The sequence below is a fragment of the Panthera pardus genome, unplaced genomic scaffold, assembly GCF_024362965.1.
Source record: "Panthera pardus isolate Hobbes unplaced genomic scaffold, ASM2436296v1 HiC_scaffold_12, whole genome shotgun sequence".
Classification (NCBI taxonomy): domain Eukaryota; kingdom Metazoa; phylum Chordata; class Mammalia; order Carnivora; family Felidae; genus Panthera; species Panthera pardus.
The window spans coordinates 9,901,985-9,926,453 of record NW_026526677.1 but is presented as its reverse complement, the minus strand read 5'-3'; the positions used below and the strand labels follow the sequence as shown (position 1 = coordinate 9,926,453).

The 24,469-nt window shown below is 62.8% G+C and overlaps 1 protein-coding gene across 12 annotated transcripts in view; it reads left to right on the top strand.

Moving 5' to 3' along the window:
- Positions 1 to 24,469, top strand: part of MYRF (myelin regulatory factor) — a 33,885-nt gene that overhangs the window by 6,689 nt on the left and 2,727 nt on the right. For 2 of the 12 annotated variants that reach the window (XM_053899618.1, XM_053899620.1), the window contains exons 2-26: positions 5,848 to 5,935; positions 6,119 to 6,382; positions 8,732 to 8,793; positions 9,728 to 10,007; positions 10,983 to 11,233; positions 11,326 to 11,449; positions 13,176 to 13,371; positions 14,575 to 14,651; positions 14,820 to 14,930; positions 15,339 to 15,429; positions 15,801 to 16,001; positions 16,328 to 16,439; positions 16,959 to 17,068; positions 17,770 to 17,930; positions 18,003 to 18,075; positions 18,342 to 18,430; positions 18,757 to 18,825; positions 19,272 to 19,352; positions 19,521 to 19,609; positions 19,730 to 19,921; positions 20,174 to 20,425; positions 21,963 to 22,065; positions 22,299 to 22,373; positions 22,725 to 22,830; positions 24,336 to 24,410. In XM_053899618.1, the coding sequence (XP_053755593.1) occupies positions 5,848 to 5,935; positions 6,119 to 6,382; positions 8,732 to 8,793; positions 9,728 to 10,007; positions 10,983 to 11,233; positions 11,326 to 11,449; positions 13,176 to 13,371; positions 14,575 to 14,651; positions 14,820 to 14,930; positions 15,339 to 15,429; positions 15,801 to 16,001; positions 16,328 to 16,439; positions 16,959 to 17,068; positions 17,770 to 17,930; positions 18,003 to 18,075; positions 18,342 to 18,430; positions 18,757 to 18,825; positions 19,272 to 19,352; positions 19,521 to 19,609; positions 19,730 to 19,921; positions 20,174 to 20,425; positions 21,963 to 22,065; positions 22,299 to 22,373; positions 22,725 to 22,830; positions 24,336 to 24,410 (3,332 nt within the window). Of the gene's footprint in view, positions 1 to 5,847; positions 5,936 to 6,118; positions 6,383 to 8,731; positions 8,794 to 8,911; positions 9,057 to 9,613; positions 9,695 to 9,727; positions 10,008 to 10,982; positions 11,234 to 11,325; positions 11,450 to 13,175; positions 13,372 to 14,574; positions 14,652 to 14,819; positions 14,931 to 15,338; positions 15,430 to 15,800; positions 16,002 to 16,327; positions 16,440 to 16,958; positions 17,069 to 17,769; positions 17,931 to 18,002; positions 18,076 to 18,341; positions 18,431 to 18,756; positions 18,826 to 19,271; positions 19,353 to 19,520; positions 19,610 to 19,729; positions 19,922 to 20,173; positions 20,426 to 21,962; positions 22,066 to 22,298; positions 22,374 to 22,724; positions 22,831 to 24,335; positions 24,411 to 24,469 lie in introns of those variants that run through there. The other 10 variants (XM_053899629.1, XM_053899619.1, XM_053899621.1 and 7 more) reach the window with 10 other exon arrangements.

The window sequence follows — 24,469 nt, the reverse complement described above, 5'->3', positions numbered from 1 at the left end:
CTGTCCTATTTAAAATTGCAGCGCATCCCTGCCCTCCTGCCATCCCAACTCCCTCCCTCCGCTTTATTTTCTCCATAGCATTTGTCACCTTCTAAATGCTGTGGGTTTTTACCCATCCAGTCCCCATCCAGTCCTCTGACTCTGCCTCCAGAATGTCAGCTCCTTGTGGGCAGGAGGTTTTGTTTTGTTCATTATCGTACCAGAGCCAAGCACTGTGCCTGACACATGATATATGCTCATTGATCGTTTGAATGGATGAATGAATGGGCACATGTGGAGCTTGCCGGCGTGTGCACGTGTGTGTCAGCATGAGAAGGGTAAGCCCCCGTGTGTGTGTGTGTGTGTGCGCGCCTGTGCGTCTGTACGAGATCATGTGTGCGTCACTGGGCCCTTGGGCACACACCTGTGTGTGGGACGTGCTGGTGTGTGAATACAGATGGACGTGGGTCACTGGCCTTCCCCCCAAGCTGCAGGGTCTCCACTCTGCTTCTGTGGGGAGGGCCCTCCCCAGCCTGCCTGCCCCGGTCCCTGTGGGAGAGGGATGGGGCCATCGGGTGGGAGCTAACTTGGCCCTGTAGACTCAGGGCTGGGGGTCCCCAGAGCAAACTGAAGATCCCTGGGGACGCGTGTGGGTTCCCATACACAGAACAGGTTGCAGCTTCTGGGCTCAGTTCTGTTGGACCTGGCTTGGGAGCATCTTGGGACTGTGAGCCTTGCGTCGACCTGAGGACAGGGTGGTAGCCCGTGGCTACCCCACAAGTGTGGGGACCAAGGGAGAACATAGGTATAGCCCAAGGGTAGCTAAAGATTCCAGGTCCCCTGGAGGAGATGAGGTTCTTCTGCATTTTTTGGCAAGAAATTGAGAGGGAGTAAAGGCAACGGTGGCTCAGATCGAAGGACCTGATGGCAGTGGCTTAAGAGCCATATCCTTATCATTCAGCCCCAAGCTAACCGGGGACTTGATGCAAAATGCAAAGGGTGGCTTGCAAAATCAAGCATCTGACCTGAAGACGTTGTGTGTGAGAAGGCTCTGGTCATAAGTTGAAGCCTGAAGCGGGGACGGCTAGCAGTGATTGTATTAATCACTGATCATATTAATAAAGATAGAAAGTTCAAACCAAAGGAGGTGAGAGCCTACTGTGCCCGGTCCCAGAGTGAACTAGTTTGGAGCATGTTGAGTAACTTAGTCAATATTGGGATATAAGTGACAGTACTGGGGGCCCTCTGTGATTGAGGAGGGGCTGCTGGGGCAGACAGGCGGTCACAGAAGGCTAACCCGCCGGGGTGGAGGTGGGGGGCTAGAGCCAAAGTCTGGAGGCCGGACTTGGCTCTGTATGCACCGGAATATCAGCGGACGGGTCATGGTTCAGAGGGACTCAGGAGGAAGTTGGAGGCCCCCCCAGAGGCTCTCTGGAGCAGATACGCAGTTAGGAGGGGAGGCTTGGGGGGAGAGGGGTACAGCCTGGGCAGGAGAGGAGAGGGGAGCCCCGAGAGAGATGGAAACAACAATGAATGATATTTGAGGAATGGCCTCCGGGAGGGAAGAGCTTTCCTACCATCTCGTCAAAGACTCATGACTATTCCGTGATGCGGGGGTCCCTGCTTCACTTGAGAGAGAAGGGAGCTGAGACTCAGGGAGGTCAGCTCACTTGCCAAGGGTCCAAGACAATGAAGGGGGACCCACATGAGCAGCTGGGCCTCCCTGACCTTAGGAGTCCCTTGGGGCATCATGGGGGTGCTAAGGTGAGCAGTCCCCTGACCCCTTGCCATCCTGGCTGCCAGCCATCCGCCTGGAGCCAGGGTGCCCTCAGATTCAGAGGCCTGGGATCGCTCCTCAGGAGCATGGTGGGGACAGGCTTGGGCCTTGGCCCCTGTCAGCCCCAGGTTCTGATCAGCTAGGCCTGGCCAGCATCCTTAGGCCCTGGCCTCCCCTGCCCACAGCCACGTGGCCGACGGGATTTCCGCCATGTTTGGGACATGAATTGACAAGTGCCCCATTGACGGCTGGGGGGGAGGTGTGGGCAGGGCACAAGCCTCCCACTGTGCCGGGTCCCCACCCTCCCCCGTTCCCTGGGACAATGGCCGAGACTCAGCCAGCGGCCACAGCTGGTGGGGGGGTGGTCATGAGCGGGAGGAGGGGGGAAAGGGAGGGGTCCAGGGTGGGAGACCACCTGGGCTCCCCACACCCTCATCCTGCACCTGGCCTGTATCCCCTCGGTTCTTCTGCCCAGCTGGGTGGCCTGAAAGCGAGGAGGAGAGAAGAGGGGAGGGTCTTTTCCCCATAGTCCCTATTCCCAGCCTCCTGGGACAGGGCAGTGTCTGGCTCCTGTTAAAAGCAGGTAATAAAGGGCCTAATTAATGAGGAGCAGCTGGGGCGCATAGCTCAGCAGGGCAGGGGCGGTACCTGGAGCCACCCCCCCCCCCCCCACTCCCGCCACCGCCACCGTCTAGCTCTGGACCCTGAGCATAGCGCGGCCGGGTAGAGGTCCCCAGCGGCAGGCAGGCCTGGTTCTAGTTCTCGCTTGCCACTTTGCTCACCCATTCCATGGACATTTATTGCATGCCTACTGTATGCTTAGATGCTTATATCCCAGAGAGGCAGAGCAGGGCCGGTCTCATATCCCAGGTCCCACGCCTGTAGGCCAAGGGCAAGGCATTTCTCCTTCCTGAGCCTGCTTCCTCGTCTGTAAGATGAAGAACAAGGAAACCACCTCTACTGTAGGGTTGTTTTGGGACTTAGACGTGAACCGTATAAAGTGTGGGCACCCAGTGAGTAAGCTGTGGGCAGCGGGTGGGCAGTGGACGGACCTCTGCCCACCTGTGAGGTCTGCACTAGGCAGCAGAGTAAGGAGCCCAGGAGAAAGGAGGCCGCCACTCAAGAGAGAAGGAATCAGAGGTGACCTCCTGGAGGAACCTGCATTTAAGCCCAAACCTCAAGCGCGCTTAGGAATGGACTTTCCTCCGGCAGAGGAAACAGTATGTGCACATGCCCCGGGCCGGAGAGAGGCAGAGGGTTTCAGGGTTAGGAGATGAGGCTGTAGGCGGCAGGCAGAGTGGGGGGGGCAGGGGCTGCCTTGGATCTCAAGGAGGGCTCTGGTTTTCCCGAGCAGTGGGAAGTTGTGGGAGGGTTTGATGCTGGTCTGGGACCCGGTGGTGCCACTTTCGGATGGTGGGGTCCTGGGCAGCCTCTCCATCCCCCTGGGAGGACTTAGGATCCGCAGGAGGGGGACTCCCTTAGCTTCCTGCCTGGCAGATATCTGTTGTTGGCTCCAGAGTGTTCCAGGGCCCTTCTGGGAACAGGGCGGGGACCCCCAAGGATATTCTGATGTCTTTCTCCTGGGTTCCTGGGGGCCTCAGGAGTCTCTGGGCTCTGGCAAGCCCCCACCCCCACCCTGCCCCAGTGGCTCCCTCCTCCCTCCTCTGTCCTCCCGGTCCTCCCGGCCCCTGGCACGGGAGGGTCTCTCCTCCCCTCAACCACATCTGGTTCTCGTTAGGGTCTCCCAGGATGCCTCTGCCTGAGGCCCCCCCCACCCCAAGGGAGGTGGGCAGGAGGATTAGGGGTGATTAGGAGTTCTCCTGGCCAGAGGAGGGGGAGGAGGGCGCCTGGCCTATTATAAAGAGCAACACCATGACTCCATCACCCCATCATTCACTGCAGATTCCAAGTTCAGTCTCAAAATCCTGCAGCTTCAGCAGCCAGGGCTGGGGTCACGCTTCAGTGCCCCCTCCCTCCCCGTCCCTTGAGGAACCCCCCAGTCCATCAGGTGGGGCAGCCCAGGGTGGCCAGGAAGTCTCAGTGACCACCAACCACACCGTCCCCCCGCCCCCCCCCGCCCCCCGCCCCCCGCCGTGGAGTCAGGCCCCTGTGCCTGGGTTTGAATCCTCCCTGCTCCCTGCCTTGGGCAAGACACTTGACCTCCCTGAAAAAGGAAATGATGCCAGTAACGCTAAGTCTGCAGGGACGATTGGTAGATAAACCCGACAGTGCCGGGACCCGGTAGGCGTTTGGTCCGCACGAGCCGCTGTCATGATCATTGTCCTTTGCCATCATCACTGTTCCAGGTCGGGAGGGTTAAGAGTAACGCTGCACACAGAGAAGCCGCGGGATGGCTCTCATATAATAAACTCCTGTGATTATTAATGTCCTTCGTCCCACAAGTGCCTGGCATACAGCAGGCATTCAATAAACGGGATCTTCAGTTAACAGGGAAGGATGGGGTGGGAGCTGGCGCGTGGACGGGCATTCTAGAACCTCGATGTGCAGACTGGTCACTCCCAGGTTGAGAAGCTTCGCGTGCCCTGGCCGCACAGGGCCCTGGATGGCCATTGGCAGTGCTTGCTGGGTGTCCCTGGTTCCCAGCTGGGTGAGCCAGGGGTGGGGGCCAGCAGGAGGGCCTGTCCCAGGCAGCGCGTGACTCCTAGGAGGGCTTAGCCACTCATTAATCACCTAAGCGGGGCTCAGCATTCTTGAAATACCGGCTGGGGCCAGGGAGGGGCCTGGGCCAGGGGCTCCCGGGGACCCCAGGGCTCTGGGGACTAGAAAGTGAGGACAGCCACTCGGTTTGCTGAGCACCCATTATATGCCAGGCACCTTACAGACCTTAACTTGTTTCATATTTGACCCTGTGGAAGGTTAGCTTTTCATGGCCCCATTTTACTAATGAGGAGACTGAGGCTCAGAGAGGGTATGTGACCTGCTCAAGGTCACGCAGTGGGAAGGAGGAAGGCCGGGAATTGTTCGTGGATCTGCCTGAACTGTCCCCAGGGCTCACCAGGGAGAGGGCATGAGGTGCAGACCCCAGGCTCGTGGCTCCAGGGGCCTGTGGGAGGGGCATCTCCTGCCTCAGTGGGGCTGGCCAGCCCAGGTCAGCAGTGTGGGTGGGGCCGTCCTCCATTATCGGGGTTGACGCATCTCCTACGTCAGCCCCCTTATCACCCCGCCCTCCTGCTCCCCCCCAGCAAGGTGACCCTGGGAGGGGAAAGGCCAGCGCCTCCCCCTCTCCTCTCTTGCTTATGCTCAAGAGCACTGGGCGCCTTTTCTGTGAGTCCCTCCCCTCTGTGGGGCTGGGGCCAGCAGGGAGGGCCCAGGAGGGAGGGTGGTGTAGGAACAGAGCTCTGGCCGCCATCATTCCCTGCTGTGAGCCCAGGCAAGCCCTGCCTCTCTGGGCCCTCTGGAACAGCAGGGCAGGGCTGGGCCCCCCGGCCCCTGTTTATGGGGGTGATGAGCTCTACAAGAGGCTGGGCTGGGCACTTCAGATTCCAGTCCCCACTCCCTGTCTATCTGCAGCTGGGGCTTGATACAGAGGCTCCCCTGGCCCCATGGACCCCCCCTCCCCCCCGCCCATGTGTGGTCCAGCCCAGCCATGCCCACCAGCTGGGCCATGTGGAGGGGGGCAGGACAGGACAGAATCATCGAGTCTGGGCCCAGTCATCAAGGGTGGTGGGCATCCGCTGGGCACTCAGTTCAGGAAAGTACCTTGCTTCCTCCTCATAGCACCCCCTAACACCTTAGGACGGTTACCCCATTTTACAGACAAGAGGAGGGACTTGCTCATGTCACAGGAAGTGGCTGGTCTGTCCCAGGTCTGTGCTCTGGGCCCCTCCCCTCCTCGGACAATGCCAGGCAGCCTGGTGGGTGAGGGGAGGTGTCACCAATGAGGTGCCTCCTGGAGGGACGTCAGGCGATGGACACTGAAGGACTCTCCCCCCCGCCCCACCCGTCACCCCCGAACTCAGATACACAGATGGGGAGGAGCCTGGGGGCATATGGGGTCCAGCCTGCAGAGAGCTGGAGGGGAGGGCCCAGCTGGACCCCTCCCTTGGCTCACATCTGCCCCTCCCCTGCAGGCCACGACATCAATGGTGCCCTGGAGCCCTCCAACATCGACACCAGCATCCTGGAGGAGTACATCAGCAAGGAGGATGCCTCTGACCTGTGAGTGGCCCTGAGACGGCCTTGGCCCCACCCCCACCCTCTGGCCTCCACCTTTCACCTGGAAGGTGTCTGAAGCCTGCTCCCCCTCTTTTCCCATCCACTGACTCGGCTGCCCTGCAGGGGGGGCGGCCTCGGGAGGGGTTGGGGGCCCGGCTGGCGCTGAGCTTCTTCCCTTTTCTACAGCTGCTTCCCCGACATCTCTGCTCCAGCCAGTGCGGCCTCCTACCCCCACGGGCAGCCGGCCATCCCGGGCTCCAGCGGGGGCCACCACCTGAGCCCCTCTGGGGGCGGACCCTCCCCGGGGCGCCACGGCCCCCTCCCCGCCCCGAGCTACAGCGCCCCCCTCAACTGCAACAACAACAATGCCATGGGCACTGCTCCCAAGCCCTTTCTGGGGGGCTCTGGGCCCCCCATCAAGGCAGAGCCCAAGGCTCCCTATGCCCCAGGGTGAGTGAGGGGCCAGGCTCACGGGGGTGGGGGGCGGGGGCAGTGGCTGCGGGCCTGGGAGGTGCTGGCCCAGGCCTGCCCTGTGGGTGGGTAGGTGAGGTGGCTGAGGAGGGACTCACGGCTTTGTTCTCAGGCGCTGGGCAGCCACAGAGGACCCTGAGCAGGGGAGTGATGAGGGCTAGAAAATTCTCTGACAGCTGCATCAAGAGGGGAGGGAGGGGGTGAGCCTGGAGGCACCGCTGTTTGCCTCCACGGATACACGCAAGCACACACATGTACACGCGCAGGGCACACAAAGTCCCCTCACTGGGCCAGGCCCATCCACTCATGCACTTAGCTACTGTGGCCACAGGGGGTCGGCCGATGGCACAGATATGGTACCTGAAGCTCCCCCGACCCAAGCCAGCCTCCCAGGCCCGTTCCCTCCTCTCTCCGAGGAGTCCATGCCAGCAGCCTGACCCAGGGGTCAGCCTGGGCCTGGCTGTCACCTGGCTGTGTGCACGCGGCCGCCAGCCCACAGACACACTCTCGTGAGGACAGACAGGAACATGGGTCTCCTGGGTTCTGCAGAGGGGCTCGAAGAAAGTTCTGGGTTCCCCAGCCTGGCGCAGGAGCAGGGGACCCTGTCTTTGGGTAGGAGAAGTGTAGAGTGCTGGGGGCGGGTCACCATTCACACAGCCTGGCTCTTCCTTCAGCCCCACCGTTTCCAGCCTCTGGCTGGGTGACCCACAGCCTCGGTCAGGGCCTCAGTGTCTTTGCTGAGTTCAAAATGCTTTCCCCTCCGGGACTGTGGAGATACGGGGAGGAAGCACGGGGACGTGCCTGGTGGGGGGGGGGGGGGGGGGCGGGGACCGAAGCTCTCCTGGCTTGCTGAGGGAGGCAGCGGAGGCGAGCTGCTGTGTTTGGGGTTAGCTTTTGCCACAGCAGGGCAGACATCTGCTGCGAACCTGTCCCGACGCCCAGACCCTGAAGGGCAAAGACTAGGAAAGGGAACTAACGCGTAATAAGCACCTGCTGGGTGCCTGCCGCTGTGCCCTGTGGCTCTGTTTGTGGAAGCTTATCAACCCTCTCCAGGCACCAGCTCCTGGGGGACCCCCAAACCAGCTCGCCTGGCGGTAAAGATCTGTTCCCCCTCAGCTGGATGCGAATGGCACACCGGGGCCCTTCGTCCCGGGAGAGAAAGGGCTCGCCCAGAGCTGCACAGAGACCATGTGGCCCGGGCTGCTCCAGGGAGGGACCCAGGGCTTCTCGCTGCCCCTGCCCCTTCTGGGCCCTGTTCTAGGTGCCAGACAAGACAAACACGTCCCTCCTGTAGTAGATCCCACGGCCTGATTGGAGAGAGGGTTGTTAATCAAAAAATCATCAAATCGAGGACTCATGAGCAACACGAAGAGTTATGAGGGAAGAATACAAGGTCCCATGGACTTGGGGCGTTTCACTGCAGGGACCAGAGGGTGTCAGAGACCTTTTACACACTAGAGAGACCGGGGGCCACGGTCAGGGGAGTACAGAGAGCAGGCAGGAGATGGGGGTCGCAGGGCAGAGACCCCAGTCAGCCCTAGTGGCCTTGAGGGCTACCGAGAACTCAGCCCCTGTGGCCTTTTGGGTCATCCTCGCCTAGCCTGAGGGGTTGGGTGGGTGGCTCGTTCAGGGGAGCCTGAGGACTCTAGAATCAGCCCGGGGCTGTGGCCATGAGGGCTCGCTGCCTCAAGGCAGCTGCCTGGGCCCAGTGGTGGGCAGTCTTTCCAGATGCGGGGACCAGGACGGCCAAAGAGCAGGATCCCTGCTTGGCCACAGCCTCCCCTCAGCGGGCGAGTGCAGGGCTCGCGCAGGACATGTTGGTCTCTCAGGCCTGAGTTTGTTCCTTTTGCCTGAGCCGCTGATAAAACAGAACCTGCAAGAGAAAAATAAACCCAGGCCTGGCGGAGCTGGCTCCCTGCCTGGCCCACACCTGCCCATGGTGACCCCCACTGAATCTCTCCGGGCTTAGCCCCCTGGAGCCCCTTAGAGTTTCTGGAAAGTGGGGCTTCAGCGGGTGTGGGAAGGAGGAGCCAGCCTGGCCTCTGCATCTGGGAGGAGTCCTTGAATCCCTGTGCCATCACCGGGGACCTTGGCTCCTGGTCCCCAAGTGCCCAGTAGGTCTGAGGGGACGCCGGGTGGGAGGAGCCCAAGACCCGCTGCCTGAGTTCAGCCCCAGGCCCTGCCTGGCAAGGCAAGGTGGCTGGTGCAGAGAAATTCCCCTGAGGGCGGGAGCGAGGAGACCCCAGTGCCTCCAGCCTCTAGGGCCTCTGGGACCCTGCCCCACCGAAGTGCTGCCCGCCCAGCAGCCCCTTCCTCCTGCTCCTGCAGCACACTGCCGGACTCTCCCCCAGACTCGGGCTCCGAGGCCTACTCCCCCCAGCAGGTGAATGGTGAGTCCAGCGGGCACCGCCCTCCCCCTCTGGGGTTTGGGCAAGTGGTTGGGGCGGCCTTATCGGGGAGGGAGGGAGCGAGGGAGGGAGGGGGCCAGCGGCCGCCCAACAGGCCCAGATTATCGCTGGTCAAATACTCCCCGGCGCTGGCTATTGTTTCCCCACGGGCGGGTGGGGAGCCTGGCCCTGCCTCTGAGCAAGTGTCCCTGCCGGTGATGCCACCCGCCTGCCCGCCTGCGCCATCATGGACGCGCCCTTCGGCGGTAAGTGGACGGCTGGGGAAGGCTGTGGGTGCAGCCTGAGTACAGGCGTCGCCGGCCCGCAGGGCCCACCTCCCCCTGGGGGGGTGCCAGGGGTGCAGCAGCCCCCAGGTGGCCAAGAACAGAAGGAGCGCGGGCAGCCTTCTCCCCACAGCCCAGAGAGGGGTCAAGAGTTCTGTTTATCTTACCAGAAACATTTCTGGAATGCCTCCTGGGGAACAAAGGGAGCTGGGGGGCTGGCCCCTGGGAGCCCGCTGGAGGGGCTTCCTGGTGGAGGAGGGCTGCCTCAGGACTGTGTTGGGGGTCCCGAGAGACTTCTCCTGGAGGCCCGGAGGAAGATGAGGCCCGAGAGGGGGCTGGGGGAGCACCTTGGGATGTAGGCCCTCCCCAGGGAGGGCAGCCCGGTCTGGGGGCAGGACCCCATTAGGACCGGGGGGGGGCGGGGGGGAAGCAGCCCGCCCCCTGGACAGGGTCTTGTCTCCCTGCCCAGGCCTCTAGTGGCCAGCCTCTAGGCTGCCCAGCCCTCCTCCCACGTGGGGCTGGTGGGAGGGCAGCCCCGGGGCTTGGTTCAGGAGAAGGTGGGAATCAGGAGACCCTGCCGGTGGGGGGAGAGCTGGTGCCCGGGAACCTGCGTGATGTAGGTAGGTCTCTGATGCCCCCCATCTCTCCTGCAGACCCCCATCTCCTGCGCACCATTACCCCTGAGTCCCTGTGCCACGTGGGAGTGCCCTCCCGCCTGGAGCACCCACCTCCACCTCCAGCCCACCTCCCAGGCCCTCCGCCGCCCCCGCCACCCCCGCCTCACTACCCTGTCCTGCAGCGGGACCTGTACATGAAGGCCGAGCCCCCGATGCCCCCCTACGCTGCCATGGGGCAGGGGCTGGTGCCCACGGATCTCCACCACACACAGCAGTCCCAGATGCTACACCAGCTGTTGAATCAGCACGGAGCTGAGTAAGACTCGGGCAGGTGGGCTTGGGGGTCGGGGTTCAGGGCAGCAGAAGGCAGGACAGAGATGGAGGTACGGACAGGGACGAACCAGGAAGGCAGAAGGCTCTGATCCCAGGAGATGAGGGTCAGCACACGTATGCATATGTGCCCAGAAACCTGCTGGAGATTTATAGCCACGGCCAAGCGCTTACGACTACCTTATTTGGTGAGCATGGCCACCCCCATTGCCCAGATAGGTAAACTGGGGCTCCCAGGGGAGGAAACGCTTGCCCAGGTCGTGAAACTAGGAAGGGGCAGAGCCAGGACTTGAACCTCAGGCTGTATCCTTACCCAGACACCAGGGACTTTCTAACCCGATCGTGGAGTCCTGGGCCTCCTGCGGAAGGGTGAGCCATAGACCCAAGCACCCCATTCTGACTCCAACCAGCAGAATTATCTTTTTATCTATTTATCTGACACATTGAGATGTCGTGAAAGGTTTCGTTGAAGCCAAGATTCCGCAGCCTCCTCCCCAAGAAACTCTCCTTCCCACCCTTCGTGGCCCATGCCTTCTGTGGCTTGTTTCTGACCATGGAGGCTGCTCTCTGTGGAGCCCCCAACTATGAAGAGTGGCACTGAGAGTGACACCACAGGGAAGGGACCGACTTGTTCATTCCACAAACGATTCTGAGGATGCTGTGCACCAGGCCTATCGCCGGGCATGATGGGGACACACCGACAAGTCAGGTGTGGCCTCTGCCCTCCTTGAATTCCGTAATCTCAGGAGAAGGGAGGAGTGACAGAAATAGAGAATGACAACACAGAGTGATGGGGGGGGCGGCAGTGAGAAGGTAAAGCCCAGGGGCTTCCTGGAGGAGGTGTCCTCTGGATTAGGTAAATCCTGCTGAAACAGGTTGAAGAGGGGAAGAAGACTATTGCCTAGTGGGAGGGGGCTCAGGAAGAGCCAGCCCCCGAGACCTGCACCCGTGTCGCCCCCAGGCTCCCCACACACCCCTCCAAGAAGAGGAAGCACTCCGAATCACCTCCCAACACCCTTAATGCCCAGATGCTGAATGGAATGATCAAACAGGAGCCCGGGACCGCGACGACCCTGCCCCCGCACCCAGCTCGAGCCCCTTCCCCACCCTGGCCTCCCCAGGGCCCACTCTCCCCCGGCCCCGGCTCCTTGCCCCTCAGCATCGCCCGGGTCCAGACGCCACCTTGGCACCCACCGGGTGCACCCTCACCAGGTACGTGCCTGGCCTGGTGGACCTCACAGGGAGCCAACCCTTGAAGCTGGGGAGTGGGGCGCAGGGCCCACATGGGCGCTCCCTCCCTCCAGGTCTCCTGCAGGACAATGATAGCCTTAGTGGCTCCTACCTGGATCCCAACTACCAATCCATCAAGTGGCAACCACATCAGCAGAACAAGTGGGCAACGCTGTACGACGCAAACTACAAGGAGCTGTGAGTGACCTGTGCCCCGCCCCCACCCCTCCCGGTCACCGGTCACCGTATCCGGGGACCCCGCCCCCCGCCCCCCGCCCTGGCATCACGGTCCTAGAGCGGGGCTTGGGAGCACACTGGGTACCGGGTGGTCCCGGTTTACAGTGGAAAAGCAGGCTCAGGGCAGAGCCGGGACTGGAACTCGGGGTTCCGGACTTCTGGGCCAGCCCAAGGCCTCCTTCAGAAGGTGGTGTCCACCAGGGAGGGGCCGGTGGGAGCCCAGGCAGGGAGACGTGGGTGGACGGGTGTTCTCTGGCTCCTCCTCTCGTCCGCCTCCTCCACTCCTGCATTCCAGGAAGGTAGCAGGAAGCTGTGTTGGCCGGGCCCTTCCAGCAGCCCCCTCCCTGGCAGGGGGGGGGGGGGGGGGGATGAGGGGGTGGGGGAGGACGGGCTGTCCGGGCGTTCCTAGCTTTCCCTCAGCACCCACCCATGTGGATTCAACTTCCTGGGACCAGGCCAGGAGCACTCTGGGTCCACCCCCCTCACTCTTGTCGAAGTTCCGTGGAGGTGAGAGCGTCGCTCACCAAGTCCCCGCGACATTGCCAGGCCTGGGCAGGGTGGAACAGACCAGTCTCCCCGAGTCGGGTACCCCAGGCCATGTGGGATTCTTAGCCAGAAGCCCTCAGGGCTGGGGAGGGGGGGGCGGCGGTCCAGCTGCTGTAGTGGCTGAAGTACCCCTTGAGGCCCTGCCAGGGCTGGGGGAGACGTCTTTAGGGATCCCGCCCTTATGGCCTGGTGAGGACCCCCCACTCTTACCACCATGCTTTCTGGGCCAGCCCTGCCACTCCAGGCCTTAAGGCCAGGAAGCTGGCAGCTGAGGCCCCCAGAGTGGCCCGTGTACTTCCGGGGTATTCTCCTGGGGCAGGCAGGTGGGTGGAGCCCCAGGCCTTCCCGTAGAAGTTAGCCAGACTCTTCCCCCAAGTTTGGAAGCATTCTCTTCTCCCATCCTCCTCCAGGCAGGCCCCAGGCACCGGGGGAGCTGGGGAGGGTACTGCTTGTGCCTGGGGACCTGGGTAAGGACGGGCCAACGGTTGCCCCCCTTTCCTGCCACCTAGAGGTCCCCCAAAGGATCCTTACTTGGAATACTTCCCCGGCAACAGACGGGTAAACCGAGGCCGAGTCCCGGCCGCCCAGAGTGCCCCTCTCCCCACTTGGGCAGAGGGAAGAGTCAGAATGAGGACTTTGGGGGCTTGAGCAAGCCAGTGGGCAGGGGCCGGGCCAGCGCTCAGAGCCGGCGCCTGGTTCCACCGTTTCCATGGCAACCAGCTGTCAGGCCAGTGAGGCTCTACAGACGCACCCTCTCTCACCCCATCTCCCGTGAGGGAGGGGGCTTCAGGCAGCATTCTGGGAAGGAGCCAAGCGTGATGAGGCGCCCCCTCCTCAGGAGTTCACGCCTGGGCGGTGGGCCCCAGGGGTCTTGCCCTGCCTCCCCCGTCACCAGGGTGGGCTGGTCCCAGCCTTGTAGAGGAAAGAATATTGGCCGAGGCAGACCTGAGCTCAAAATCCTTCTGGGGACTCAGTTTCCATTTCTGAGAAGTGGGGGCAGCCGCCTGAGTCGTTTGAGGATCGGGGGGTACCAGATAGGAAGCTGCTTTGGAATGCAGGCGTGTAGGAGGAACATTCCAGGCCCAGCTTTGGTGGGGGGGGGGGGGCGGCGGCTCCAGTGAGTCCCTTCCTCTGCCCCCAGGCCCATGCTCACCTACCGCGTGGACGCTGACAAGGGCTTCAACTTTTCGGTGGGCGACGACGCCTTCGTGTGCCAGAAGAAGAACCACTTTCAGGTGACAGTCTATATCGGCATGCTGGGGGAGCCCAAGTACGTCAAGACGCCCGAAGGCCTCAAGCCCCTTGACTGCTTCTACCTGAAACTGCACGGAGTGAAGGCAGGTTTGGGGGCTCAGCCAGGAGGGGAGGGGAGCAGAGGCGAGTCAGGAATGCCGGGGGGAGCCTGAGAGACCCCGAGGCAAAGTGAGTGTCCCTGTGCCCCGTCAGCCTCCTCAAGCTTCCTAATTCCTTCTCTACCCTGTGACCCCAAGTCTGCACCCCCAGCAGAGACGCTTCTCCTGACTCCTCTGTCGGCTGCCTTAGCTCCCCACCCCCAAATGGAGTCCCTGCCAACTCACCCCTCGCTCTAGGCTCACGCACCGGGCCTGGCTGTTCTCCTAGGGCGTTGCCCGCCTTGGTCCCTCCTCTCACGTCTCCCCTCCGCCTCCCCCTGGACCAGACCACATGCCCCCTCCGTCCCCCGCCGCTTCTCTGAACGTCCACAGCGGCTTCTACTCTGGCGCTCAGCTCATGCTCCCCCGAGACACCTGGTGCCCTCCCAGCAAAGAGCCATGACTTCTAAGCTTAGCCCACAAAGGCCTTTGGGATCCAGCCTTTCATTCCTGCCCTGCCGTTTGCTGTGCCCCAGACCATCTGGGCCTGTTCATAGCACCTGCTTTCCGGAAGCAGCTCCGTTTCTCCGGGATGCCCTGAGAATGCCCAGTCCATCCCTCCTCTCCTGGCAGGCCGTTCCTTGGCCTCCCTGGTCACTCTGCTGGGGTCCCTGGTCCCTGGGGACACTTGCCCTGAGTCCCCTCCAGCACCCCCCAGGAGGGGTTGATTTGGAGCCCTTGCGCATCCTGGGGGGACGGCTGGGTGTGTTTCCTTCAGTGCTGGGAGCCCAGCCGGCTCCTTGGCCTGGCTCAGCCAGTGCTCACAGAAGGGTTAAGGGGACTGGATGTGAGAGTGGGAGAGGGTCTGGGGAGTGAGCGGGTTTGTGTGTGTGTGTGTGTGTGTGTGTGTGTGTGTGTGTGTTGATGGAGGACCGCTTGGGATATGTACGAGGAGGTCGGGGTGTGCGCGGGTGTGGACGTGGGGGCTGTGAGTGTTTCTGTGGAATACGTGTGTGGGTGGGTGTGTGCAGAGGTGGGGGAGTGGTGGGACTATCTGTGCCCTCGTGGAAGAGAGGGCCGCCCCTCTTCCCAGGGAGGTCCAGCTGGGCCAGGCCTGGGCCGAGTGGGTAAAGGGAAGCAGAACCAGGCAGCAGAACCAAGGGGTCCCCTCGCCCTGATCTGCCTCGGGGGCCCTGCTTTCTCCCCCAGCTGGAGGCCCTGAACCAGTCCATCAACATTGAGCAGTCACAGTCTGACCGAAGCAAGCGGCCCTTTAACCCTGTCACGTGAGTGTCTGGCCCTGTGGGGGGAGGGGGGAGGACCTGGGAGGGCTGACCCTGGAGCTGGGCTGGGAGCTGAGGGGGCCCGGCTGGCACCCCCAGTGTCTGCCTCCTACACATTCTTGACTGGGTCCCCCTCCCTGCCCGCTGAATACCAACCCCCCGCCTCTGCAGGGTCAATCTGCCTCCTGAGCAGGTCACGAAGGTGACTGTGGGGCGCTTGCACTTCAGCGAGACCACCGCCAACAACATGCGCAAGAAGGGCAAACCTAACCCTGACCAGAGGTGAGCGGGCTTGACCTCTGCCTTGGCAGGCCCTCCATTTCCGAGGAGGAAGGGCAGCAGGACACCACCCTGTAGTCAGTGTCCCACAGACTGACCCATTTTACAGACGAAGAGACCTGAGACTCGTACCTCAGGCTAACTGATTTAAGGATGAGACAGACCAGAAGCGTGGCTTCTGGATGAAACAGCTCAAAGGTTTCCTAGCTGTGGGTCCTGGGGAATGTCTGCCCCCTGGTGGAGACTCAGGTTCCTCTTCTGTGGGATGAGCTGTGAATGCCCCCGCCCCTCCTCCGGCCGCTAGGGGTGGTAGGAGCCTCAGCACTGAACATCAGACTTGGGAAGGGTGGCTGGGGCTCAGGGGCAGGTGGGGCAGGACCCTGGGTGCCTCTAAACCCCTGTGCGCCCCAGGTACTTCATGCTGGTGGTGGCGCTCCAGGCCCATGCACAGAACCAGAACTACACGCTGGCTGCCCAGATCTCAGAGCGCATCATCGTGAGGGTGAGGGCCATCTCCAGCCAAGGGGTTGAGAGTCCTCCCCAGAGCTGGGAGAAACAGCACCCAGGAGGAATACGGGGGTACTGGGGGCGGGGGGTGGTCAGGAGCTAGAATGCTGATCCCACTCGGTGCTAGTGGTGTGACTTTGGGCGAGTTCCCACCCTCTGAGCCACAAGCGTGGAGGAACACAAGACCTAGGTAGCCTTCTGAGATCCCACAAGCGACTGAAAAGTGCCACAGTGAGAGGGTCGGTTGAAGTTGGGCATGGTGGAGTGAGAACCCTTGCCTGGAGCGGGAGGGGGTGGCGGCAGGGTTTCCCAGGGCACTGCAGGTGCCCCGTCCCCTAGGACTGATCCAACCCCAACTTGTGCTAGGCCTCCAACCCAGGCCAGTTTGAGAGTGACAGCGACGTGCTGTGGCAGCGGGCGCAGGTGCCCGACACTGTCTTCCACCATGGCCGCGTGGGCATCAACACGGACCGACCCGACGAGGCGTTGGTCGTGCACGGCAATGTCAAGGTCATGGGCTCGCTCATGCACCCCTCCGACCTGCGGGCCAAGGAGCACGTGCAGGAGGTGGGGGCGGGGCTGTGGGCGAGGGGCGGGGCTGTGCGGCGGGGAGAGCTGAGTTTCCCGCGGGAGGGGCCGGGGGCAGGGCTGGGCCGCGAGGGGCGGATTGGTGTGTGGGCGGGGCTCGTGGGGGGGGCGGGGCCAGATGGAAGGGCGGGGCTGCAGGGGAAGGAGATGGGGGAGGCCGGCTCTAGATTTCTGGAGCTCGACCCTGGTGCAAGGTCTCCCCTCCGCACTGCAGACCCTGGGTCTCCACCGTCTTGAGCTCCGGGGCCTACTTCGGACGGGCCCAGGAGGGGAGGGGTTCAGTCTCGGCCCCGGTTCCCGTGCAGGTGGACACCACGGAGCAGCTGAAGAGGATCTCACGCATGCGGCTGGTGCACTACAGATACAAGCCTGAGTTTGCAGCCACCGCAGGCATCGAGGCCACGGCACCAGAGACGGGTAGGGACCTGCTACGTCGACGGGAGCTGGGGTCCCGGAACCAGCAGCCTCGCCCGCAGTAACCCCACCCCCTGTGTCTGTCCTCTGGCAACTCTGTCCCAGCCCGCTAGAAACCCCACTCCCAGGAACCCCTCTCCTTGACTCCTGGAACCCCTGCCTAGGAATCCTGCCCTCTAGAAGTCCTACCCCTCAGCCCTGGGTGCCCGGGACACTAGAAGTCCAGGAACGGTGGTCCCGGCATCCTCTGCTCGTTAGGTGAATCCTGCCTCTATCCAGGCCCCCTTTCCCTGGGAGCCTTACACCCAGGAATCCACCCTTCCCCCAGGCCAGGGAACCCCACAACCGGAGCCAGGGAGCGGCAGCCTTCGGAACACTGGTCCGTGGGAGGCCCCTGCTCCAGTGCTCCTTGGATCCCAAATCTCTAGCCTTCAGAATTTCGCCCTCTTCAAACTTGGGGGCCCTCCTTGCGTTATAATTGGCGTTGTGGGTGTTCTGTACCCACTCTCCCCCACTCTCCAGGTGTCATCGCCCAGGAGGTGAAGGAGATCCTGCCTGAGGCCGTGAAGGACACTGGAGACGTGGTCTTTGCCAATGGGAAAACCATAGAGAACTTCTTGGTGGTGAACAAGGTCTGCAGGGTGGGGGGATGGAGAGAGCCCAAGGGCCGTGGGTGGACCAGCTGGGGCGTTATCTCCCACTTAGAGACTGGGGGCACTGAAGTGCAGAGGGGGCAGGCAGCCCAGTCTTCTCTCATGCTGCCTCCGGAGCCCCCTGCCCACCCACTCCCCCCGCCCCCGGGGAAGGGGGTGAACGTTCAAGGGCCAGCTGGGGACTTGGCGACACGATGGTTGTGCGATCCACAGCAAGAGGAAGCTCCCTGGGGATCATTTTCCTCCCCTTTGAAAGGAGGCTAGAGATAGTCCACTGCCAAGACCTTCCCAGGTGGTTATTGAGAAGCTGAAACACACAGCGGAGCGTGAGGGTGATGTTTGTAACTACCTGGCGTGAGGCCGGGCATCAAGGAGCGTGTAGTACTATGTCTTGGCCTTGGCTGAGCAATAAGGAGCTGAAGCCTGAGATACCACGTTCATCAGAGGGTGGGAGCCTCTGAGAGACGGGGTTCAGACGGCGGGGAGGGGTGGGAGGGGCTGGCCGGATGGCGGCGCAAAGGTGCAGAGGCGGGGGTGCTGTTTGGAGGCAGGCGCGGGGAGTTGGGGGCTGCCGAGGCCGACCTGGGCAGGGAGGCTTTGAGGACTTCCAGGCGGCCGTGGGTCCCGCTCCCTGTAGCCCAGGGTTCCCAGGGGCTGACCGTGCCGGCCGCCCGCGGCAGGAGCGCATCTTCATGGAGAACGTGGGTGCCGTGAAGGAGCTGTGCAAGCTGACGGACAACCTGGAGACGCGCATCGACGAGCTGGAGCGCTGGAGCCACAAGCTGGCCAAACTGCGGCGGCTGGACAGCCTCAAGTCCACTGGCAGCTCGGGTGCCTTCAGGTGGGGGCGGGGCCAGGCGGGGGCCAGACCCCTTTCCCAGAGGCACCTCTGACCCTGGCCCTCTTGCTGCAGCCACGCAGGGAGCCAGTTCAGCCGGGCGGGCAGCGTCCCCCACAAGAAGAGGCCCCCCAAGGTGGCCAGCAAGGTGAGGATGGGCGCGGATGGGAGGCGGGTGGGACCGGGGCCCTCCTCCTCCAGGCTCTCGGACTGCAAGCCCTTCCCCTCGCTTCCCAGCTCTCTAGCCCTCTGGCCCCGTTTCTCCTTCGTCTCCCGCTGCCCCCCCCCCCCTCCCCCGTAGGAACGAGCAGACCTTAGCACCCCCACATCCAGCGGAGCCCACACTGAGTGAGACCATGGGCTCCCTCAGTCTGGGCCTCTTCTGCTTCTTCCCCTTTCACGCTCGGTCCTCAGTCGTCATCTGTGGTCCCAGACCAGGCCTGCATCAGCCAGCGCTTCCTGCAGGGAACCATCATTGCCCTGGTGGTGGTCATGGCCTTCAGGTGACTTGTCCCCCGGGCTCCCGGGGTGGCTGGCTGGGGAAGTTGAGCTGTCCCTTGGGCCCGGGCCCCGGGGGGGAAGGGGAAGATGTGGCCGGGAGAGGAGACCTCACGGAGGGATGGAGGGACAGAGGGACGTCTCAGGGAAGGAAGTGGGCTGCCTCATTCGGTCTCGTGCCCCTGGGGCTGGGGAGACCCACTCGCAGGCACCGTTCACTGTCACTCGCGAGCCCAACCCCCGGAGCCAAGGGCCACAGACCCTGCCCTAGAGAGAGGGGCCGGGACAGTAGCTCCAGCTCTAACAGTGGCCCTTTTTCTGTGGCTCCCAGCGTGGTGTCCATGTCTACACTGTATGTGCTGAGCCTGCGCACCGAGGAGGACCTGGTGGAAACCGATGGGTATGTCCCCGGAGGCCTGGCTGCTGGCCAAGCCGCCAGGACAGGTGGGGCTTTGGTGGGCAGCCCAGGGTCAGAGGAGCCGTGGAGGCTGTCTCCTCCAAAGGGGATAGCGCTTCAGCTCTCGGCCTGCCGGAGGCTTGCAGGGGTGGCTGGGAAGGTCTCCCTGGAGGAGGGGCAGACATTTCCCGGTCCCTACCGAAGCCAGTGTGTCTTGTGGGCGCGTTCAGTGCTCCTTTAGGTAGCTGGGCCTCTGAGAGTCAGAGGGCATCGAGGGGCCCAGGTTGGAATGGGCATGGGGGGAGGGGCGGGGGAAAGAGGGCCACCGTGGGATCTTGGGCTCTGTTTGCCCACTGTCACCTCAGCTCCTGGGCTATCTCTGACTGTTTCTTTTCTCTCTCCTCCCCTGCACCTATTCCCCCCTCCTGTTCCTCTCTGCTGCCTGTTAGCTCTTTTGCTGTGTCCACTTCCTGTCTTCTGGCCCTGCTCCGGCCCCAGCACCCTGGGGGGAGTGAGGCCAGGTGCCCATGGTACGTGTCTGGACCGAACCCCTGCCCTCCTGCCTCTGGCTCCTGCCACCCTTCTCCCTGCCTCCTTTCCACCATCCCTGTCCACCTCCTCCTGTCCCTCCTGCTCCGCCGGAACCCCCAGGCCTCCCTGTTGAGGCTGTCCTCTGAGCTCAGCCCTCCCTTCCCCAGCAGGTCCAGCCAGAGCTTTGGGACCACTCAGCTCCGACAGTCCCCTGTGACCACCGGGCTGCCAGGCACACGGCCCTCTTTGCTGCTGGGTGCGTGCCTGTGGGGGGTCCGGAGGTTTGGGATGGTGGAGAGGTGGCCGCGTTCTGGGGCGGCGGGGGTGCGGGGCTCAGCTGCCTGCTGCTCGCTCATACGGCCCCTGGCTTCCGCAGTTACCACCGGCCTGAGCAGCTCAGCCCCAGGTCCTGTCATCCCCACTTTGGACCTGTGCTCCAGCCGCCCTTGTCCAGTCATCTGCTGTTCCTCCTCCACCCCCAGCCCTACCCCTGCCCCTAGTCTTGGCTCCAGCTTTAACCCTGGCCGTGGCCTCAGCCCCAGTCCCAGCCCCTCCACCAACCGCTCAGGTATGTCTGTCTTGGGTTCGGGTTGAGGGGGTGTTATGGGAGTCCAGAGAAAGACCCCAAAGACTCATTGGAGGGAGGGTGTCCGGGAGCCCAGAATGAGGCTCCGGAGGAAGACTGGTGGGTCTCCCTGAGGGGACCAAGAGACAGATGGGGGTCACCCACAGTCTGGTGAAGTCCTAGAGAAAGCTGGACAGGAAGTAGCCAGTTGCTGCCTGTGCCTTCTTCTCAGCCTACCTCTGGTTCTGTCCACAGGCCCCGGCCAGATGGCCCTCCTACCAGTCACCAACATCAGAGCCAAGTCCTGGGGCCTGTCGGCCAATGGTATTGGCCACTCCAAGCATCCAAAGAGCTCAGAGCCTCTGGCCAGCCCCGAAGTCCCCTTCCCTGGAGGGCAGGGCAAAGCCAAGAACAGCCCCAGCCTTGGTCTCCACGGCCGGGCCCGCAGAGGGCTTCCCCAGCCCGGCCTGAGCCCTGCTCGGCCCACTCAGGCCCAGGGCCAGCCAGGTACTTGCCCTACCTTGCCCCCGATCTTCTCAGCTCAGCCACCTGAATGCCTGGCGCGGGATTGCCAACCTACAGATGCTTGCTGGGCATTACTAAGTAGCAGGAATGAGGCCAGGAGCCTTATGTAGCTCGCCTCATTTAATCCTTACATATTCCTGCAAGGAGGGGATCATCCCCGTAGTTCAGATGGGGAAACGGAGACAGGGTGTTCGGCCTGTCGGCAGCAGAGCTAGGATTCCATCTCCCCGACACCGGGGCCTGGCTCCTTCGCCCCCATGCCAGGGCAAGGAGGGTGCTGGGTAGGGTCTCCCCCCGCGCCCCCCCAGCTTTCCAAATCTCAAGGCTTTGGTTGTCACCAAGCCGGAGAACCCTTGGCCGCAGAGGTTTTCTGTCTGCCACTGACTCCTCCGATGCACCCTGCCGGCCACCCTGGGGGCTGCAGAGGAGGCCAGGGGCCTTCCAGGCTTCCCAGGCGGCTCTGCTCTAGGTATTGGGCCTTCTCATTGGCTTTCACTTGATGGGTTTTGTGGCTTAGAGGAAAAAAAAAGCTTAGAAACTGACTTGCCGAGACTGAAGTTCAATTGTACAGGGGGGGTGGGGGGCTGGGGGTGCTGAGGACACACGTGCCCGGCCCCGGTGGCTCAGAGACGTGAGAACACGGCGGCGTAGGGGTGGGCCGCAGCTCTGAGGGGACTTTGCAGGCAGCTTGGTGACTGGGGAGGGCACGTAATCCAGGCGGGGGTGGAGAGGTGATCAGGAAGGCCTCCCCGGAGGAGGTGACATTGGAGCCGAGTCTCTGAAGGACCGCAGGAGTTTGCCCAGAAGAGAAATGCGAGGGTCTCTTCCATCTTGTCTGTGTGTGGTGTCCGTGGGCCCACGGGCCTGCTGGGGCCCCTGGGTGCCTGGCTGTGCCTCACGGAACTGAGCACATGTTCGGTGGCCCCAGCCTCCCCTCCCTCGGTGGGATGGTCAGGCGGGCAGCAGCTAGCCTGTAGGTGAGCTGAGATGACCTCACCCGCCCTCCGTGGCACACTTCAGTCCCGCCCTCACCCAGCCAGCCAGCCGGTCGTGGCGGGTTCTTTCACAGAGGGCCACAGGCCCCCAGGAGTCTGGTGCTGGCAGGTGTCTCACAGTTGGCTCTGGAGGGAAAAAAAAAAAAAAAAAAAGCCCCGATTTGTGGCGAATACTCCCACCATGGCTGATTTCAAGGTACCGACCTGATGCCTCTGAACTGAGTGTTGAAAAGCGTGTGCGGTCAGGAGCAGAGCACTGTGGGCGGGCTCCTGTGCACCCCCCGGCACCCATCCCTGCCCCTGGTGTGCAGGTTCTTGTCAAGGAGGCGGGCCTCAGGCTCCCGGGAACTGGCTCTTCGTAGTGCTGCTGGGGCGGAGGGTGGTGTGACCCTGGCCATTGTGGGGGGTCTGGAAAGAATGACCTGAAACTTATTTATACTAAGGTGCGTGTGACTGAACGCGAGTCTGGCGAGGAAGGGCTTGGTGGCTTCTCGCCCCTGTCACCCTCCTCCCTGCCCCAACAGCCTCTCTCCTTGCAGACCCAGTGCCCTCCCTGACCTCCATCCAGGTGCTGGAGAACTCAATGCCCATCACTTCCCAGTACTGCGCTCCAGAGGATGCCTGCAGGTGGGCCTGGCTGCCCCCCTCCCCTCACCCCAAGGACAGACTCCCTCAGGTGACGTGAGCCCAGGCAGTACAGATGCTCAGATGTCATCCCCCTTCCCCCACCCCCGAGGTGGCACAGTCGCTTTCCGTGAGCTCCAGGACAGACGGGGTGGGGGTGGGGGGGCGGGGAGTCCAGGCAGGGGGCCTCAGGAGGGTAGCCTCGGACTAAGCAGCAGCCATGTTTGCCCTCTCAGGCCTGGAAACTTCACCTACCACATCCCTGTCAGCAGCGGCACCCCGCTGCACCTCAGCCTGACTCTGCAGATGAAGTGAGTGGAGGGACGTGGGGGTCCCCGGCAACCTGGGGAAGGGGTCTGAGGAGTGACGCCAACTTTATTGCTCGCTCTGCGCTTGACTGGCTGTGTGACCCTGGCAGTCTCTGGGCTCCAGCTTCTCGTCTGTAAACCACACCGTGGTTGCACCGGGGTGTGAGCGCCACGTGCCGACGGTAGACGGCAAAGGGTTTGCGGCCGTCTCGGGCCTTGACCCGTGGGCATCGTTGTCAGGCCGCCTGCGGACTCGCGGCTTGTTTCAGCGGGGCGGGGGGGGGTGGAGGGGAGGGCTGGTTGGGAGGGGGCCCCCAGGAGCCCCACCTCCCTGCTAACTGGGCCTTCCCCCAGCTCTTCGTCTCCCGTGTCTGTGGTGCTGTGCAGCCTGATGTCAAAGGAGCAGCCGTGTGAGGAGAGGGACTTTCCACAGAGCCTGCACACCTACCAGGACACCCAGGTAGGGGGCGACTGGGAAGCCGTGGGCCAGCCACACCCCAGAGCTTCCTCTCCCCGGGCACAGCCGCGCCCCCAAACAGGTGAAGGAGCCGGGGGCCAGAACGAAGGCACCTCCACAAGGGACGCTTCAGGCCTCTGGGCCCTGGGGAGGGGGCACGGGTGCACTGGTCACAGCCGAGCGCCTCGTGGCCCTGCCCTTGCTCTGTCCCATCCCCGGCCCTGCCCTGCCTGAGCCCCTGGGAAGACAAAAGTCCCACCAGGCCTAAGCTGGGATGGAACGCAACGGTGCGGGTGGGGAGGGTATTCTAGGAGTCCTTGGCAGGGAGAGCCAGCCTTGTCTGTGCTCGGGGTCAGAACAGCCACCCCGAAAAAGTCACGTTTAAGACGAGAACTGAAGGATGATTTGGGGTCAGCTGGAGAAAGAAGAGAGGACAGTGTCCCAGGAGTAGGACAGCACATGCTGAGGTCTGGAGGCCAGGGACTGGGTGGCCTTCTGGCAGAGCCGGACACGTGGCAAGGGCCAGGGGGCGGGAAACGGGAAGGAGCACGGGCAGCGGCTCACACTGGGCCCGGTGAGTTCACACTGGGCAGCGGCATGGTTCAAGCCACCATTTTGGAAGATCCCTCGGCGATGTCGTAGAGGCCTACCTCCTGCTCGGAGAACCAAATGGCTGAGACCCTTTCCTTGTTCAGCTCCTCACTGGCCATGTGATCCCCACGTAACCCAAAGTTGTGACTCTCAGCACGGGTTAAGGGGACTTCTCACCAATTCGTGGTTATTCAACAAGTATGTGTCGGGGCCCCTCTAGCCCAGGCCCTGTCCTGGGCTCAGCAGGGGGGAGGCAGGCGGGGTGGACCCAGGCCTTGCCTGGGAAGAATGCGCCCTCTAGCTGAGGAGAAAAGATGTGCAGAAAGTAACGAGTGGAGGGGTGGGTGGGAGCCTCGAAACAGGCGCAGAGGAGAACGTGCCCGGAAGTAGAGGGAGAGCCCAGCCAGCCCCTCGTCTTCAGATGTGGAGCTCAGGCCAGAATCCACATCCCTGGAGGCCAAGCCAAAGCCTCAGCGGGGGGAGATGGGCAAGCGGTCTGAAGCCGGGCCTCACGCTCCCCGGCGAAGGAGAGCAGACCAGACCCGTGTGTCAACCCCAGCCCTGCCACCCGGTGCCCTGTGATTTTAGGCTGGAACTCGGCTTCCTCATCTACCAGCAGCATCACCTTACTGGGTTGTAGTGAGGTTGGGGTTAATGAAATACTTTGTGCCTGGAGCGTAATGGGTGAGGGGAGGCAGGGACCGGGGGACGGCGGCTGTGGGCCTGTGGGTACCTGGCACAGAGTGTGCGTAGAGGGGGGCTGCCATCACTCCCCCAAGCAGAGCGTGCTCCCTCCCTTCTCTCTTCTCAGCGCTCATTTTACCCTTTGGGAGACTTGCCCTGGAGCCCCGGTGAGGGCTGCTGGTTGGGATAGGGGCAGGGGGCTGTGTTCACCCTTCTCTCTCCCCTCTCTCCAGGGCACGTCCCACCAGTGGCCAGTGACCATCCTGTCTTTCCGAGAATTCACCTACCACTTCCGGGTAGCACTGCTGGTGAGCTCAGGCACCCACCTGCCCCCAGAGGTCCAGGCGCCTGTAGCTCAGCGTGGGGC